The following is a 15,822-nucleotide window of genomic DNA, read 5'->3' as shown; positions in this document are numbered from 1 at the left end:
CACCTACTAGATTGTAAGCTCTTCGGGGCAGGGTTTTCTCCTCCTGTATCACTGTCTGTATTATTCTGTCATTTGCAATCCCTATTTAATGTACAGCGCTGCGTAATATGTTGGCGCTATATAAATCCTGTTTAATAATAATAATAATATTAATGTTTCACTTTTTTGTTAGTCCTTACTTCAAATTGTCTGTTTGATATACTTGAACATTGAGGCATTTTATTTTTGTATTATATACGGGGGACATCCTTTGTTGAATCTTGTTTATACTGTCATTCTTGTTGTTATGACTTCTTTTATAATGATTTTTTCACATAATTGCTAAAAACAACAGAATACAATTAAAAAATATGATGCAATGTCCATTTCAAAACAAGCCCTTAATGATCTCTGTAGGTGCAAGAACTGTGAAGTAATTAAATCTCAAATTTCTTAGTAGAAGCATTAACCACCTGAGCGTTACACTGAGGTCTAGATTTCTGTTCCAAAAGCGTTACAGATTTTCATGAAATTTTTTTTTTAAATTGTAGACCTGTAACTTACAGAAATATGTCCGAACAAGGGTTCTAGTAGATATCAATACAAAATGAGCGTTTGAATTTACCAGTTATGTACTTTGTATTAATTTTATATTATTTTGTATTGGATTGGATACACGAGTTTGTATCCAATACAAAATATGAATTTGAATTTACCAATTACATACTTTGTATTTATTTTGTATTATTTTGTATTGGATTGGATTTCCCGCACACGCGCCGACGTCATCGCCGAGGGACACACACGCAGGGAGAAGCCGGCCGGCTTTTTCTTCTCCGCCGGCCGGCTTCTTGTCTTAGAAGGCACCCGAAGCTGGAAGGGGAACGACGCTGGATGAGAACCAGCGGGACCAGGTAAGAAGCCGGCCGGCATCTTCTGTTCCGCCGGCAGGCGGAGAACAAGAAGCCAGTCGGCGGAACAGAAGATGCCGGCCGGCTTCCTACCTGGTCCCGCTGGTTCTCGGAGAAGGCACCCGACGCTGGAGAGGGAGATCGAGGCTGGAGGACGACGCTGGAACACGACCACGACGCTGGGTGAGCACAGCAGGACCAGGTAAGTGATGATTTTATTATAGGGAGAAAAGTTCAGGGTTATCGAAAATAGTAACTTTTTTTAGCCCGTACCAAGGTCAGGCTTATCGGTCAGGTGGTTAAAAAACCACTAAAACGTTTTTCTCAGGAGCTTAGCTAACACTGTTCCTCTTTCCAGAACCCAATGTGGTTCCCGCATATTACATATGCTGCTTGAAGTGTCTGACATGCCACCATAAACTGCTTCAGGTTGAGAAGTAGTAACCACATCAGCCCCCACTGTTTGTGTGAACAAACCCTTTGGGAAGTGCTTCAGTGTTCCTGCTGTAAAATGTGAGGATAATTTGCTACACAATGAATACTGCTACATAAAAAGTTAATCAGATATCTGAGTGTCCACAAACTGATCACAATAGCAGATTTACTTCTAATATTTCCTACTCTTCTTTAAATATGGCTATGGAGTTCAATTTTTGACCCTTGCATTAATTTACTGGGGCCTTACAGATAAAGGGTCTGTGGGCTAGAAAGTTAAAAGAACTAGTCATTTCCAGAACAAGAATAACAGGCAGATTATAATTTTCTGGTATATGTTTAGCAGGTAATATACTATATCTATATATATTTATTTCAAGACTAAACAATTTCATAAAAAGGTATGAAACTTCATTGGATCCCCAGTGCTATGCTGAGCCCCATAGCATGCTTTGTTGAGTGGGTTTGTCAAAGGTTGGATGGCACAGGTCGCTTTGCTCGTTTTAAATTTTTAGGAATGTTTACATATTCATTAGCTCTGTTGGGCCTTAATTTCAGAAACTATGGGACTTTCTTTCAGATGCAGCCTGGAGATGGAGACTGGATGCCAAAGCAATTAGGCGTATTGATGGGTAGGAATATGGGCATTTTTTAAGTTATGTGCGCCCTAGCCTGGCTACATTCTAAGCCATATACTGTACATTGTGTGTATGGGTCTGATTGGGAGCAATTTGTGATGAAGTTTTCTTCAATGGTTGAATTATGAGGTCACCTCTCCTATATATTAATTGTGCACACCAGGGAACAAAGTTGTGAGAACCCATTCTATGCTTTAAATAATAGGAGACATTAGGGTAAATCGTGTAAGGCTGGAAGTTGTTCTGAAGCTTATTGATTTATGGTCTGAGGTTGTGCCACACTTTAGATGGCATCCAACTATTTCTTACAGCGGTAACAACAAAACTAGGTTCAAAAGAAATAAAGCAGAAGCTAAATCCATATATTGTTGTACATCAGCACAGGTTACTGAGTCTGGGAGTTGTAGGCTATTCATTTGAGTGCAGTGGTTTTGGACGTCTTAATTATGGAATTCATAGAGGCCTATACGAGGCCTATAGTTGGTGGTGAGGCATTCGGTATTGTGATAACAACAGCTGAATGCTGTGGTGGGAGCTTGACAGTGGTGAATAAAGCAGGATGGAAATTGTCTGATTCCCTTTGACCTGGTTTAGTAAAAAAAAAGACAGGTTAAAATAGTGTTTGATAATAACTGAGTTATTGTAAGGTTTATGCCCCCAGGGTAGGGTAAAAAGTGGCATGGTGTTATATTATTACAATAAAATAATATAATGGTATAAAGTTTATGGAAATACCCACCAAACTGGTAAGCTCTGTGGCTGATGGTTATGGTATTTATACTCAGCAGCTTTGTCAAGGGCCTAATTTAAATAAAACTGTAAAATTATTCTGTAATGAACACACATTTTGTTATTTACCGTTGTTATATAAAAAGACAAAACTACATACATTAAAACTGTGGATAACTGCCAACAGACAATAAGGTGTTATGTGTGTTCTTATTTTTTAAAGAATGTAAAACTTTTAGAGAATATGTGGTTACAATTTCCCTTTCCTTTGACTAAGCCCTGCCCAAGTCATGCACATGTGTGGACAATTAAAAAAAAGTCTGCACACCAGGCATAACCCAACAAATGCCATGGTCTTTCCTTCAGAATAGAGGCACTAAATAATTCAGCTGGACTTTCAACTGCTGAGCCCACTATTAATGCATTCACTGCATGTTGAACACATGTGTCCAAGCCATAACTACAAAAAGGGTGATAGTCCTTTAGAGGTGGTGGTTCAGCTTTAGAAAAATATTTAAATACATAATCAAGAGAAAGAAGGAATGCGTGGCTTAAAAGCAAATAGTTAAAATTTTGTCTAGAAGTATAACAAATTAGGCAGCGCTGCTGAAAAGGAAAAAAAAACTTAAGATATACTGTACTTAAAGTTAAACTTTAATTTTATCATAAAAGTGATGAAAGTATACACAAAGCCCCCTATAATTATTTTAAGTATACACTCTAAAGAGCATTAATGGCCAGTTCATGGCCTCCATGTGATTAAACAAAGAGTTGCATTAATGTAAAATAAACAAAGTTTGACTAAGCAATTTATCACCCCCTGTTGCAGTGTTAGAGTTCACAGGTTCAAATCCTAGTAAAGTCAATTAGGCATTTATAAAAAGGTCATTCAAATAAATAGCAGCTGTAAATGTGCATTATAAAACCAGACAGACGCTGAAGACAACGTAATTGACTAGGATTAGGAAAGTTCTACCAAAGATTTATATGGACTGGGGCATTTCCAACTATCACCTCATGACATAATTTTGTTAAATTATGCTGGGTGAGCATTCTATACAATGAAAAATAAACACACTTTTATAGTACATAAAAGATTAAATTACCCACAACAAAAAATGACATCACATTGCATGTTGTGACTGTAAAGACTGATAATAATTTTCATAAAAACAAATACAGAAATTTAAATGTGCTGAAACTGAAATACTTTGGTTATTGTTCTACCTAGACTGCCACTGTCAGTAAAAAAGAGGGAATTATAACTACGGATGGCAGCTTGCGGGGGAAAAAACCCTTCTCATATAGTGGTCTTACAACTGCTGCTATAAAAATCACATAAACATTCACATATGTACCAATTTATCACAACCTAATTTAATTAACTACTTTACAAAAATTAATATATTAATGCACCATATTGTGATTCATTAAAATCAGTCAAAAATCAAAAGTGAAAGTTTTACTACAAAATGTTATTATACAAAATATATAACAAATCTGACTAAATTACCAATTAATTCTGCCACTATGGTAATCAATTTACTCTGTAAACGAGATAAGACTGAATTGTATTGAAAGTTTTCTATTTCTAGTTAAAATATCTAATCATCATCATCATCAATCATTCAATCCATAATCTTGGCCCATTACTAAAGCCGCATACACAAGTGCAATTATTGTCGTTGGAAAGGATCTTTCACGACTAAGCACTGCACATACAGCACCCTTCTGCTCTATGAAGTGGGGAGGGGGAGAACGACGGAGCGGCACCCTGCTGCGCGCCCTCCCCCTTCCCTTGCATTAGGATCGTTCATCATCGATTGTCGGTGGATCCGCCAGGAGGGTCGTTCGGATGATGGACGACGGGGGGCTGTACACACGCCAGATTCTTGTCCGATATCGACCCTGAGCCGATTATCAGGCGAGAACCATTGGACGTGTGTATGTAGCTTTAGAATAAGGTGGGGAATAAAACAGGAGGGTTCATATCCATCACATGAAAAAGTATGAAGAAAGTCAAGGATGCATGCTTGGTAAGACAAAGAATCAGAAAACTATAGTGGCATGATGACACAATGTTATCACGTGAGGATAATTGAGGAACACACTTGTGTCTCCTATCTAAAAATTCTAGAACAAATCACTGATAAAGCTACGGAACAATTTTTACATCTGGATAGCTAGCTTAGTTTTGCTTTTAAAATATATAATCTGGGCAGGGTCCCCTCCTTCTCCTCCTGTGTCACGGTCTGTATCTGTCATTTGCAACCCCTATTTATTGTACAGTGCTGTGTAATATGTTAGCACTATATAAATACCACTTAATACTAATAGTTTGCACTCCACAATAATCTGTCAATGAGGGAATATGTTAACAAATTAAGACCCCTGAAACATAATACCGTGGAGATCTCCCAAAGAGGTGCTAAAGTATTGCCAGTGATGTATTTGGTAAAACTTTTTCAATAGCTATGCTATAGCCTTCTGTTTAAAGGATTTATCTAAGATCTCTTGGCCTGTAGAGTCTCCTGCTAATGCAACATAGCAGATTCAACACTGCTTTATGTATCCCAATAGACAGATTCAACAGCACTGTCACAGTGGAAATGTCCACAGGTAAAAGCTACTCAACTCAACTAATAGAATATTACACAGATTGGTGTCTTATGCTATTGTTTCTTCTGCTATGAGTGCTATGACTGGGGGCAAAAGACAGACAAGTACATGCTGCTAGGGAGGAAGAATTAATTACCCACATAGCAGAACATGGTTTTATTAAAGCATCAAATGAGCAGTGGTGAATAAGATTCAGAAGTCTAAACTTGAACACAGTCCAATAAAGTCAGTATCAGTGTTCAAGTAAAATAGCTTACCTGTCCCTCAGCAACAGTTTCTGTATCAATAATAGTGATAACCCCAGGCACTAAAGGGCTACGTCTGGAATTGCTGTGTGAAGACAAATCTTCATCTGAAGAACCAGCAGGCAGTGTGCCAGTAAGTTGGGTAACAACCTTCCCAACCATTGTAAGTCCAGTCTTCAGAGTCTGCAAAAATAAACCATTAAGATCATTAGAGAAATGTAAAACTTAGAAATTATTCCTACTATAAATAAACCTATAACAAATATATATGTATTTCCAAGTCAATTTTTGTATTTTATAGTTTATAAGAGCAACTCTGGATGCTGTGCTAAAAATGTTGAACAAAGATAAAGGACTGGTCACCAGTTATGCCTTTGAGCTTCCTGCAGCTAACCTTTTAACCTAATATTGACTTACCATTTCTTGTTCTGCACTGTACCCTCATGTCAGAGATGGTCTCTTTCTAACTTGTGATCTGATAACTAGTAAGGTAAGAATAAAAAAGAAGCAGAAACGTTGGTTTTAAAACCAGCAACCAGAAAAAAGCACAGTTTGAAAACTCCACTTCTGTTAAAAAGACAACCCCCTCTGGTTCACCTATGAATATTGCAGGGTTATTACATACTTAAACTTATTAACATTACCATAACATATATATACCTTTAAAGCCACACCGTCAGTTGAGACCCCTGGGCCAGGCGGTTTTACAATTGAGTATCACAAACAAAACACAGCCTCACCACCTCCATATATCATGAGTAATCCAAAGCTGGACAAGGTCCTGTTGTTCAAACTATTGTCCCACGTATCTACTTCACACAAATATTAAATTATACAACAAGGTTTTGGCTTTCCAGCTATAGACACTACTTCCTCATTGGATTAGACTAAAACAGGTTTGCTTATCACTAGAAGGAAACCCGATGGGAAAAAAATCTGCAAGTTCTGTCCCTTATACATAATATACAAACTTAGTCCCAGCCCTCTTCAGTCCTCTTGACTGATGTTGAGAAAGCATTCGATTGGGTAGGGGCTCGGTTATAGATTTGTACTCTGGTCCTCTGCGTATGTTTGGGTGAAAGGTACACTTTCTTTTTTGTTTGCTCTGTATAATGGTATTATATGTTAGGGTTGTTCTGTAAAGCTGTTAACCATTTCCCTAGAATCATTTTCTCAATTCTATACATATATAGTACTTACGGTATAACAACAAATTATATTGAAAATATTCATGGAGTGTAGATTGGCCCCCATTAAGACAAACTATCCCGATGGATATCCTACTTATTATCCAGAAACCGTTAATCTTCTTCCTCTCTCTTATCTGAATTTGAAATGTTCCCCTACTTATCTAACATTTAATTAAATCTGAAATTTCATTCCAACCAACAAGGTACATACCCCTATGCCTTACCCTGCTTCCTTTCCTGGGGCAACAACACAGACTTAATTATTTGAGAACACATCACATTCTGTCTGATCTGTTCAAGACCAACTACCTACCTCTGCTTAACACTACTAAGAGTGGTCTCTTAGTGATGTTAAGAGATAAATAAGAGATAAATATTATAAGAACGAATGTCCCTACTAGAATTTTTATTTTTACATGCTTCCTGCACCTGTTTTCCCTAGATGTTTCCATATTTTGAGCATTCCTTTCGCTCCTTTGTTTGGAGCCACTTGGGGCCCAGGAACTCATGCCCAGACCTGCGTGGAAGTTACATAATTCTTGGTCCAGCCAATCAAGATGGCTGAGGATTGCAACTGGAAGGACTGAACGCTGGAAGGAAGAAGATAGTGGCACCCTGTGATGGAACAGGGACAGGTGGATATAGTGGGGTTTCGTTTTGGTTTAAGGCCTCCATAGATATCATATTTGTTAAGAGGAGTTCCAAGAGATCTTTGCTCCAAAAACTCATGTACACATATATGCTTATGTGCTACTCTCAGGCTATTAAGGCATAAATATGATCCTGTCAAATTTACCAATAGAACACATTAGGCATCCATCATATATGATGATCTGTATTTTGAAACAATTGTAAATTCTTTAAATTAATAGGGCAATCCTAATCTTTCTATAAGTTAATCATACAGTTAGTAAATGTGACTTTTTATTAATCCTGAAAGGCACTCTTTATAGCGGAAGGAGTTTAAGACATTGATAAATTAGTGAAAAAGTAATGTATGCTTTTGCCAAATAACAAAATAAATAGAAGATTGGATGTGTTCTTCGAGTCTCACGTATGTAAAGACTTTCTAATGATTATGATGACAAGTAACTCTTTAAATTTATTTAGAGAAACCCAGTTCAAACTAGTAAATGTAGGTGTTAAAATGTACGTTAGTGCTGCATGTTAGTTAGATAAACACAACATATAAACAGGCCATTCTTCTATCAATACCAAATTACTGTTCATGAGAAAAATAACTAATTTAGTAGACATGTTACTTTACAACAGTTGCCACAACTCCTACTTTTCACACAAGGTTTTGGGGGGTTCAAACAGGATTCCTACCTTGGAGACAGAGGGATGATAATATACATAGAGATGTTATGTTGGCTTCTATTGCTTGCACATGCTCTCTTGATGTTCTTGATGTCTGTAAATCTTTTAAAACATTTTCTAAGCTACATCCTTTCTTTGGGGAGTTTAGTGAACCCTTTCTCCACTGGATAGAAGCATTTTATTGGATTGTCCTGTACTTTTTTGAGCTACCCTCTTCATTGAGACCATGTGGCTTATCACGATTGCTTTAACATTCCCTACACATTCTGGATGCCCGATGTCCCCTCATTTACCTATGGCAGGGATCACTGATTGCCCCCTTTTTACTCCGAGATTGCAGGAACTGGAGCACTTTCTGTGGTGGGACCAACAAGACCTGTTCTGTGGTTATCTTTGGTATGGCTCAAGGCATCCTTTCCTTGACAGAATCTAAGCACTCCTCCAACTCAGAATTATTTTTCTACTAACAACGTTATTATTATATTATGTTGATTTTTTTTAAAGGACTCTCTTTTTTCCAACTCTAATTTTATGACTTTATGAGTTTGCAGAGATGCTTAGTATGCTCAAATGTATAACATAGGAACAAGGAGAAGTGGTCTGGGTAAGAGTGCAAATTTTTATCAACACTGCTCTAGTTAAGAACACATAACAAGGGGGTTTTTCCAATGGTACATGACTCCACTCTGTACATTAAAAACATTTCCATCAACTTCAAATCTTTGTTCTCTGGAATACAGCAATAAGGGTTAACTGAGAAACTCACAGCAAATATATTGGCCTGACAATTTTAAAGTACTTAGCAATCCTGAATAGACCCAATGCATCCATGCCATTTCAACAATACTGTGCTCTGATATTGAGTGGTATTAAGAATCAGATATTGGGCCCGATTTATCTGTGAATCTGGGTGATACAACAAACCTGGAATGGACCTGGTCCAGAATTGAAAACATTTGCTAGCAATCTATTCCGGGTTTGCTGGATCACCCAGCTTCACTGATAAAAGTGAAGCCATGGAGAGCTTTAATATTCAGGCCCATTGTGTCTGTTGCACTGCTGAATAGTTAAGTTGGTTGAAGGGTGATTGTTTGTACAATTTGATTTACCCTTTTAGGCTAGGTACACATGTACAATAATTGGCGTTGTAAAGGATCCTTCCAAGGACAAAAGACTGCACGATGCATGAACAAGCGCTGTTTATACAGCACCGTTCTGCTCTATGAAGAGGGGAGGGGTAGAAAGACGGAGAACCCTTTTGTGCTCTCTCCCCTTCACTTTCATCATGATCGTTCCTCGTTTGTCGTCCATGGATGCGCCAGGACAGTTGTTGGATTGACAGACAAATGCTGTACACATGCCAGATTCTCGTCTGCTTTCAACATCGTCTGCTTTCAACCCGATTATCGGATGAGAATCATCTGATGTGTGTACATAGCCATAACCTTCCCACTCTGTTTTTATGCTACCCTAGCTGACAAATGTTTCAAAGTAATTTTTTGTCACATTGGGCCTGATTTATTAAAACTCTCCAAGGCTGGAGAGGATACACTTTTATCGGTGAAGCTGGGTGATTCAGAAAACCTGGAACGGATCTGGTAAAGGATTCAAAACATTTACAAGCAAAAAGAAAATTACTTTTTAAGATATCCATTGTAAGGTTTATTCTCTCTAGCCATGGGGAGCTTTAATAAATCAGGCCCTCTGACTTAGCTTAGTCATAAAAAAGGATAAAAATGTACTTTGCAAGTAAATGTAAAAAGAAAAAATTGTTTTGGGCATGTTGGGCATGACAGGAAGTTATCATAAACTCAATGCATTTCCTAAACTAATTAAATGAAGCCTTTAGAGTAACTGACTTTGTTAAGTGAACAACCTAAACTCATTTAGTAAATCAAACATAATGTAAATATTGCAATTGTAAATATGCACTTACTGAAAATACATTATACTTGCAAATATACTTTACCTTCCCTGTACTGAATGTACTTTGTTTCTTTCTAATCTATGCCAGATGCACAGTTGCCCTTACCAGTAGAACACTGTAAAAAGTACTACTTTCTCCACTAGTTTTGATTCATATTTGTCAGCTGAGCTTTAATATTAAAACTCCTCATAAATGATGATTTATATTGTGTATTTCAGCACTTTATCACATCATTTCATCACTTACTAATATTAAAGAAGTGACCCCTCTAAGACCTGTATCTTGTGTTTTTGGCGAATGATGAAAAAAGGCAAAACAATTTGTGGGGCACAAGAGTAAATGTATATGCCGATGCCTTTGGTTTAGTGTTACAGACTGAAACTGAAATGTCATCAAAAGCGCTCACATAAAACATTGTATGTAGAAGACACAGAGCATTAAACTTTTTTTTCCTGCATAAATTTACCTTTACTAGCTATACATGGTTTTATATCGAACTATACATTTGATTTCCATTTCGGGTTAACGTTTAAGTCCAATAACAGATTATTACCAAAAAGAAGAATTTGCTAGTAGACATAAAGCATATATATATATATATATATATATATATATATATATATATATATATAAAATATTGATAATGACACACATACACTTTTCTTATAATTTGTTTACACCAGTGCATTGTTGCAAGGTGGGTGTTTCCAAAAAGCTGCATCCCAATGCACCTCCACAAGGCTGCACAAAATATTTGATGAATGTTGCCAAAAATAGGCTGCCTTATTTGTATTCTGATTGAATTGAAAGTGGCAAATTAAAGTTGGATGTCTGGTTTTATATGGTGAGTGGTGAGTTTTCTTTTCAGAACCAAACACTACCAGGTCTGGATTATCTGGGCTAAATATAAAGTTTCAAACACTTTGAAGAACTTTAATCAAATGGCTTTTAAATTCCACAATCTTTTGCCTACTCTTGCTAAAATCTTCCATCTAATTAATCATTATAATACACATATTCATAGGAAAGTATACATTTTTGTGCACTTCAATTAACTAAAACATTACTTTCCTTTATTCTGTCTTATCATTTTTTTTTTTTTTTTTTTGAAACCCGAATTCATCAGTATGAAAACTATTAAGGTAATGGCTGGACATTTGCTCTAATTTATTGCAAGGCAAATATAAAAAAAAAAAAAACATAAAAAATTAATAATTGTGTGTGTCTGTTGAAGAACTTTAAAGCGATGACAATTTAAAGCAAGGATAACAGCTGAATTGACTTAAATTACCAATGACTTCAGAGTCAAAGTAACTAAATTTGGAGATGGAAGAAAAAGGAAGAGGACAGACCCACAATCCCATGTGACCTGGGGCTACATGGCGTCTATGAACATTTAAAAGCAAGGCTGAGATTGCAGGCGTCTGCAACCAGGACCAAGCCACAGATCAATCGTAACTGTTTTGTTTAGTGCTAAAAACTCAAACTGCAGTGATTAGAAAACACATTAGTGTTCATCAATTAGCAGCCAAACGTTTGTTTTAATAATTCATAGGAAACGACTTGCACAAAGTCTGTTAGTGTATTGTCAGGAAAGCCTCAGAAGGGTCAACAGAATTCGGCGCCACTTTGTATTGACGGCAACATAAAGTCAGGAAGCAAAGTTAACCCTTCTTCATCCTGTGCTTAGAGTGTCTTCCTTGCAAATGATTGTACTGCTCTCAGTCTTGTCCTTTTATTCCAATATTATGTTCTACAGTACATATAATATGGCAGCATTTGTAAATCTTGCAGAATTACATAAAACCGCTTACAATGTTTCAAAAATGTATACATATTTCATCCATGTCCCACAGTGCCCTAAAATAGTTAGAGGTCTCAAATTATTTAAATTAATAAAACTTAAGCTGCAAAAAGACTGCATTAACATCCCTTATTATAAACCAGAAAATGTGCCCTGCCAGTATAGCAGGGCATGTCATGCCCTTCCTAAAACAACAGGAGCGACTTCTAGCACTTGTAGGTTCCTAGTTACTTGCTTTCTCATTGCACTGTTCTCCCTGCAAACACATGACAGAATCTCTGCTTTCTACTACCCCCTCTATCATTTGTTCCAGCTTTAAAGAACCCCTCCCTTAGTATGTATCCCATATTTCTATTGTCCTATTTTTTTCAATAACCAACTAAAAACAGCTGGGTGGTTACAGAAATATGCTGGGTGGTGCGGGGCATTGAATGGGGCAATGTGGCATTGAAGGGGGCTGGGGGGGAACACTGTTGCTAGACATAAGTGTAAGTGCCAATCTTTGAGCATGTTCTACAAATTCAATTTAATACCAACCTAGCAGGAAGAGCTACATTACCACAATGTACATACCATCTCCACAAATAGTACTGTTGCTTTGTTTAGAGTGCTTGGTTGGAATAAAAAAAGGTTTTTTTTTTTTTTTTTTTTTTTTGGGGGGGGGGGGGGGATAAAAGGGAGTATTGGCAGCCCATCCAACACCTGCATTGTAGCACACCACAACCTACAGTAATACACTATCAAATGTTGTGGTCGGCAAGATCACTAAAAATGGTGCAGGTGATTTTATGATCATTAGGATTAATTTATACCTTAACATGTAATAATGTACAAAATCATTTAACACAACAGAATCATAATTGAAGAAAAATCTACAAAGGTGGTAAGACAAGCAGCAAAAAAAGTCTACAGACAGTCCCCTCTTAGGCACAAAACTTGCTTACTTATACATAATAGCTTTAAACAAATAAAACACCAGCTTTTCTTTTATCAATTATATAATCAATAATTTATCCAATTACCTTTACACTGTTGTCTTTTCGATGTGCTGATCTCAGAAATATGAGTATATAAATGTAGAAAAGGCATTGGTAATAATATATAGATTTCTTCCCATTATATTAAGGCTGTAACTGGCATCAATTTCTCACTTCTTGGAAACATTGGTTTGTGGCTTAGTATCTCCTGGGTTCAAGAGCTTAAAGAGCACCAATCATGCAATTTTAAAAATGTAAAATTAAGAGCCCTGTCTCAGTAAATGGCAAATTGCTGTATTAATTCTGCAGCACATACATGTTCTAATGAAGTGCCTAATAAAATCAGGCCACAAGATTTCTGTGTCATATACACTGTAAGCAATAATAATTTTAAAGACTTTTTCAGCCATAGGTTCTTGTACAATGTATAGTAGAATCACACACCTTTCTGGAGGTACACAAAAGTATTTAGACTTGCAGAACTGCATTAGATCAGAGGTAAAATCTTCAGTATTGTGTACATAATACTTTGTCACAAATAATTGACAGGTAATAAAATAGGTATTTATTAGTCAAAATGCTAATTCTCACACACACACAGATTATATATATATATATATATATATATATATATATATATATATATATATATATATATATATATCCTACTGGTCTACAAACCATAACTCTTTATGTTAAAGTAGAACTCCAGGATATTAAAAAAAATTGGTTAGAAATCACAGTGTTTTTTCCACAGACCATATATTTCTAAATGATGTTTTGGTAATATTTAAACTCCAGGGAACAATTTTTGACAGGTTTTTCTGCTCTCACAAGTCACAAATAGCAGTACAAATCTAAGCAGGTTATACTCTTCACCTACCCTATCAAAGAAAAGTTTTAGTCTGTTTGTACCTGCAGTCTCTATCTGTGTTGAATTTTGATTCTCACTGCTGAGCTAAAATTTTAAGCTTGTGTCAGGTGCAGTAATGGTGAGTGCAAAAATGTGCAACAGATGCAGAGGCGACAAGTACAGAAGTGTTTATTTTTTGGATGCAAAACAGAATCCGTGGCATTTAGTGCACAATTGCAGCAGTGTTCACCAAAGAACTGCAACAGAATGTAGAGAAAGAAATGCTACTGTGGGAATTTCCGAACACGTTTGCAGTAGTAGCCACATAGCTAATTCTGGATATCAATAACATATGAAGTACTGGTACTAGCTACTGGAGGAAAGGACAGGGGCAGCAGAGTTATGGATGCCACATGGATATGCAAGCACCACAGAATTTTGATGTCAATGTGCTAATGTGGCTCCATTGCTACAAAATTGGACTGCCACCCTGGTTTAAGTTAAAGTTTTTGTTTTTTTCAAAAAAAAAATCTTACCCACTATTTTATTTTGTCAGCCATAGCAAATGAATCTTGTACATTAATATTTTGAGCTTGAAATCCATAGATTCTATATTTTACTTGGATGTAGGTTCCTCCCCTGAGATGTTTGTGCATAGTTTAGTATACAGCAGGGGAGGTTAAAACACTTATCAAAGGTTTTTTTTCTTTTTTTTTTTTTGCAGTCCACACAACTCTAGGAAAATTACTTTTTGCATCATGTCCTAAAAATACAACAGGAGGAGAGAAGAAATCCTTCCTCAATTTTCATCCCAGAAGAATGCAAAAGAACAGGTGTCCCCATTGGGGGGTTCCTACTCCTATTGCTCAATAAGAAAGCTAAAGATGTTGGGTGCCAACAGGCACACAGAAATAAAGCCTTAACAGAGTTTAATTTTAGTTGCAATGATACAGCAACCCAGCATCACCTACCGCAACTTATGAACTAATGCTTTTTTTTACGTTTGTAGAATCATTCCATATCTTGTAAGCAAAATACACATGTTAACAAAAGACATCCAGTATATGCAATTGCTCTACTAATTGCTTCTCTATTGAACTTCATGCAGAACATGTATGGTATGCACCACTGAAGCTATAGTACATCAATTAGTACACCTTTAGTTTGAGGAGAGATGTGCATGGGTTAAGTTCTCATTCATATTCAATGTGCTATTGTGCAAAGATTTAACCTGCCCCATTAGTCCAAAATATCAAGACAAGATCATTATAAGCTATTCCCATGTGCAGTCTGTACTATTTGCAAAAACTCAACTGGTAATCTTTAGCCTTTCCCATGCCATTTCAAATGTCCTCCCCCTCCATTAGTGCTAATGGCTTCGTGCTCACATAAGCTGTTAAGACTCATTAAGGAGTTATCAGGTAACAGAAGAAAACAGATGCTGCTTGGGTAAATCAATTTACCACCTCAGGGTTAAAGACAGTGGCGGCATCAATGGCAGTTATTAGGTGACAAGAGAACGTGTGTTTATTATTTGTTCCCAGACAATACACAGAATATCTAAGTCCACTTACTTTAGCTTTTACTGTGGTGTAGCTCTTATGAACGCCACTTTGGGTAAGCAAAAGTAGCCATTGCTTTACATTGTTATTTCCACTACCTTAAGCATATTTTCTATAAATTAATCATCTAAGCAATCAAATCAGACTACAATAATTTCTGTAGCTGAAGATCTAAAAGCTAAAACCAGTTAGGCAGATAAATATACTATAAAAAATTATTCGCCAGTCTGCAACTTATGCACACACACATCCTATGTATGTTTGCCTTTCTTAAAAAGCTCCACAAAAAAATGCATACTAAAATGAATGTCATGTCCAAGGCCCTGCTGATATGACCTTATTCCAGCATGGAAGTGCATAGAGCTACCATCTTCAAAATACACATACTTAGAGGATGCCTTAAAGCGAAGTGATGTTGAAAGTGCAGGGTCCCGGCCAATGTCATCTAGACCTTTAAATGACAGGGTCCATGCACAGCAGTTACAGCACCAAATAGTGTCATAGCATATCTGGTGCTATGATGCACATCTATGCCAATGTTCATCAATGCTCAATATGAAGTTTGCTGAAATGTTATGTACAGCGCACAACGGAAAAAAACGGCACATTGTACTGCGTGATTGTTTGTGTTTT

General features: G+C 36.7%; 1 protein-coding gene across 1 annotated transcript in view; it reads right to left on the bottom strand.

The window, feature by feature from the left end:
* BCAS3 (BCAS3 microtubule associated cell migration factor) overlaps positions 1–15,822 on the bottom strand; it is a 532,737-nt gene that overhangs the window by 423,048 nt on the left and 93,867 nt on the right. Inside the window, exon 12 of the mRNA XM_072407233.1 lies at positions 5,569–5,739. Within this exon, the coding sequence (XP_072263334.1) occupies positions 5,569–5,739 (171 nt within the window). The remainder of the gene's footprint in view (positions 1–5,568; positions 5,740–15,822) is intronic.

This window comes from Pyxicephalus adspersus, chromosome 1 (genome assembly GCF_032062135.1).
Source record: "Pyxicephalus adspersus chromosome 1, UCB_Pads_2.0, whole genome shotgun sequence".
Taxonomy (NCBI): Eukaryota; Metazoa; Chordata; class Amphibia; order Anura; family Pyxicephalidae; genus Pyxicephalus; species Pyxicephalus adspersus.
The sequence above is the reverse complement of the archived record's forward strand: the minus strand, read 5'-3'. Positions and strand labels throughout refer to the sequence as shown.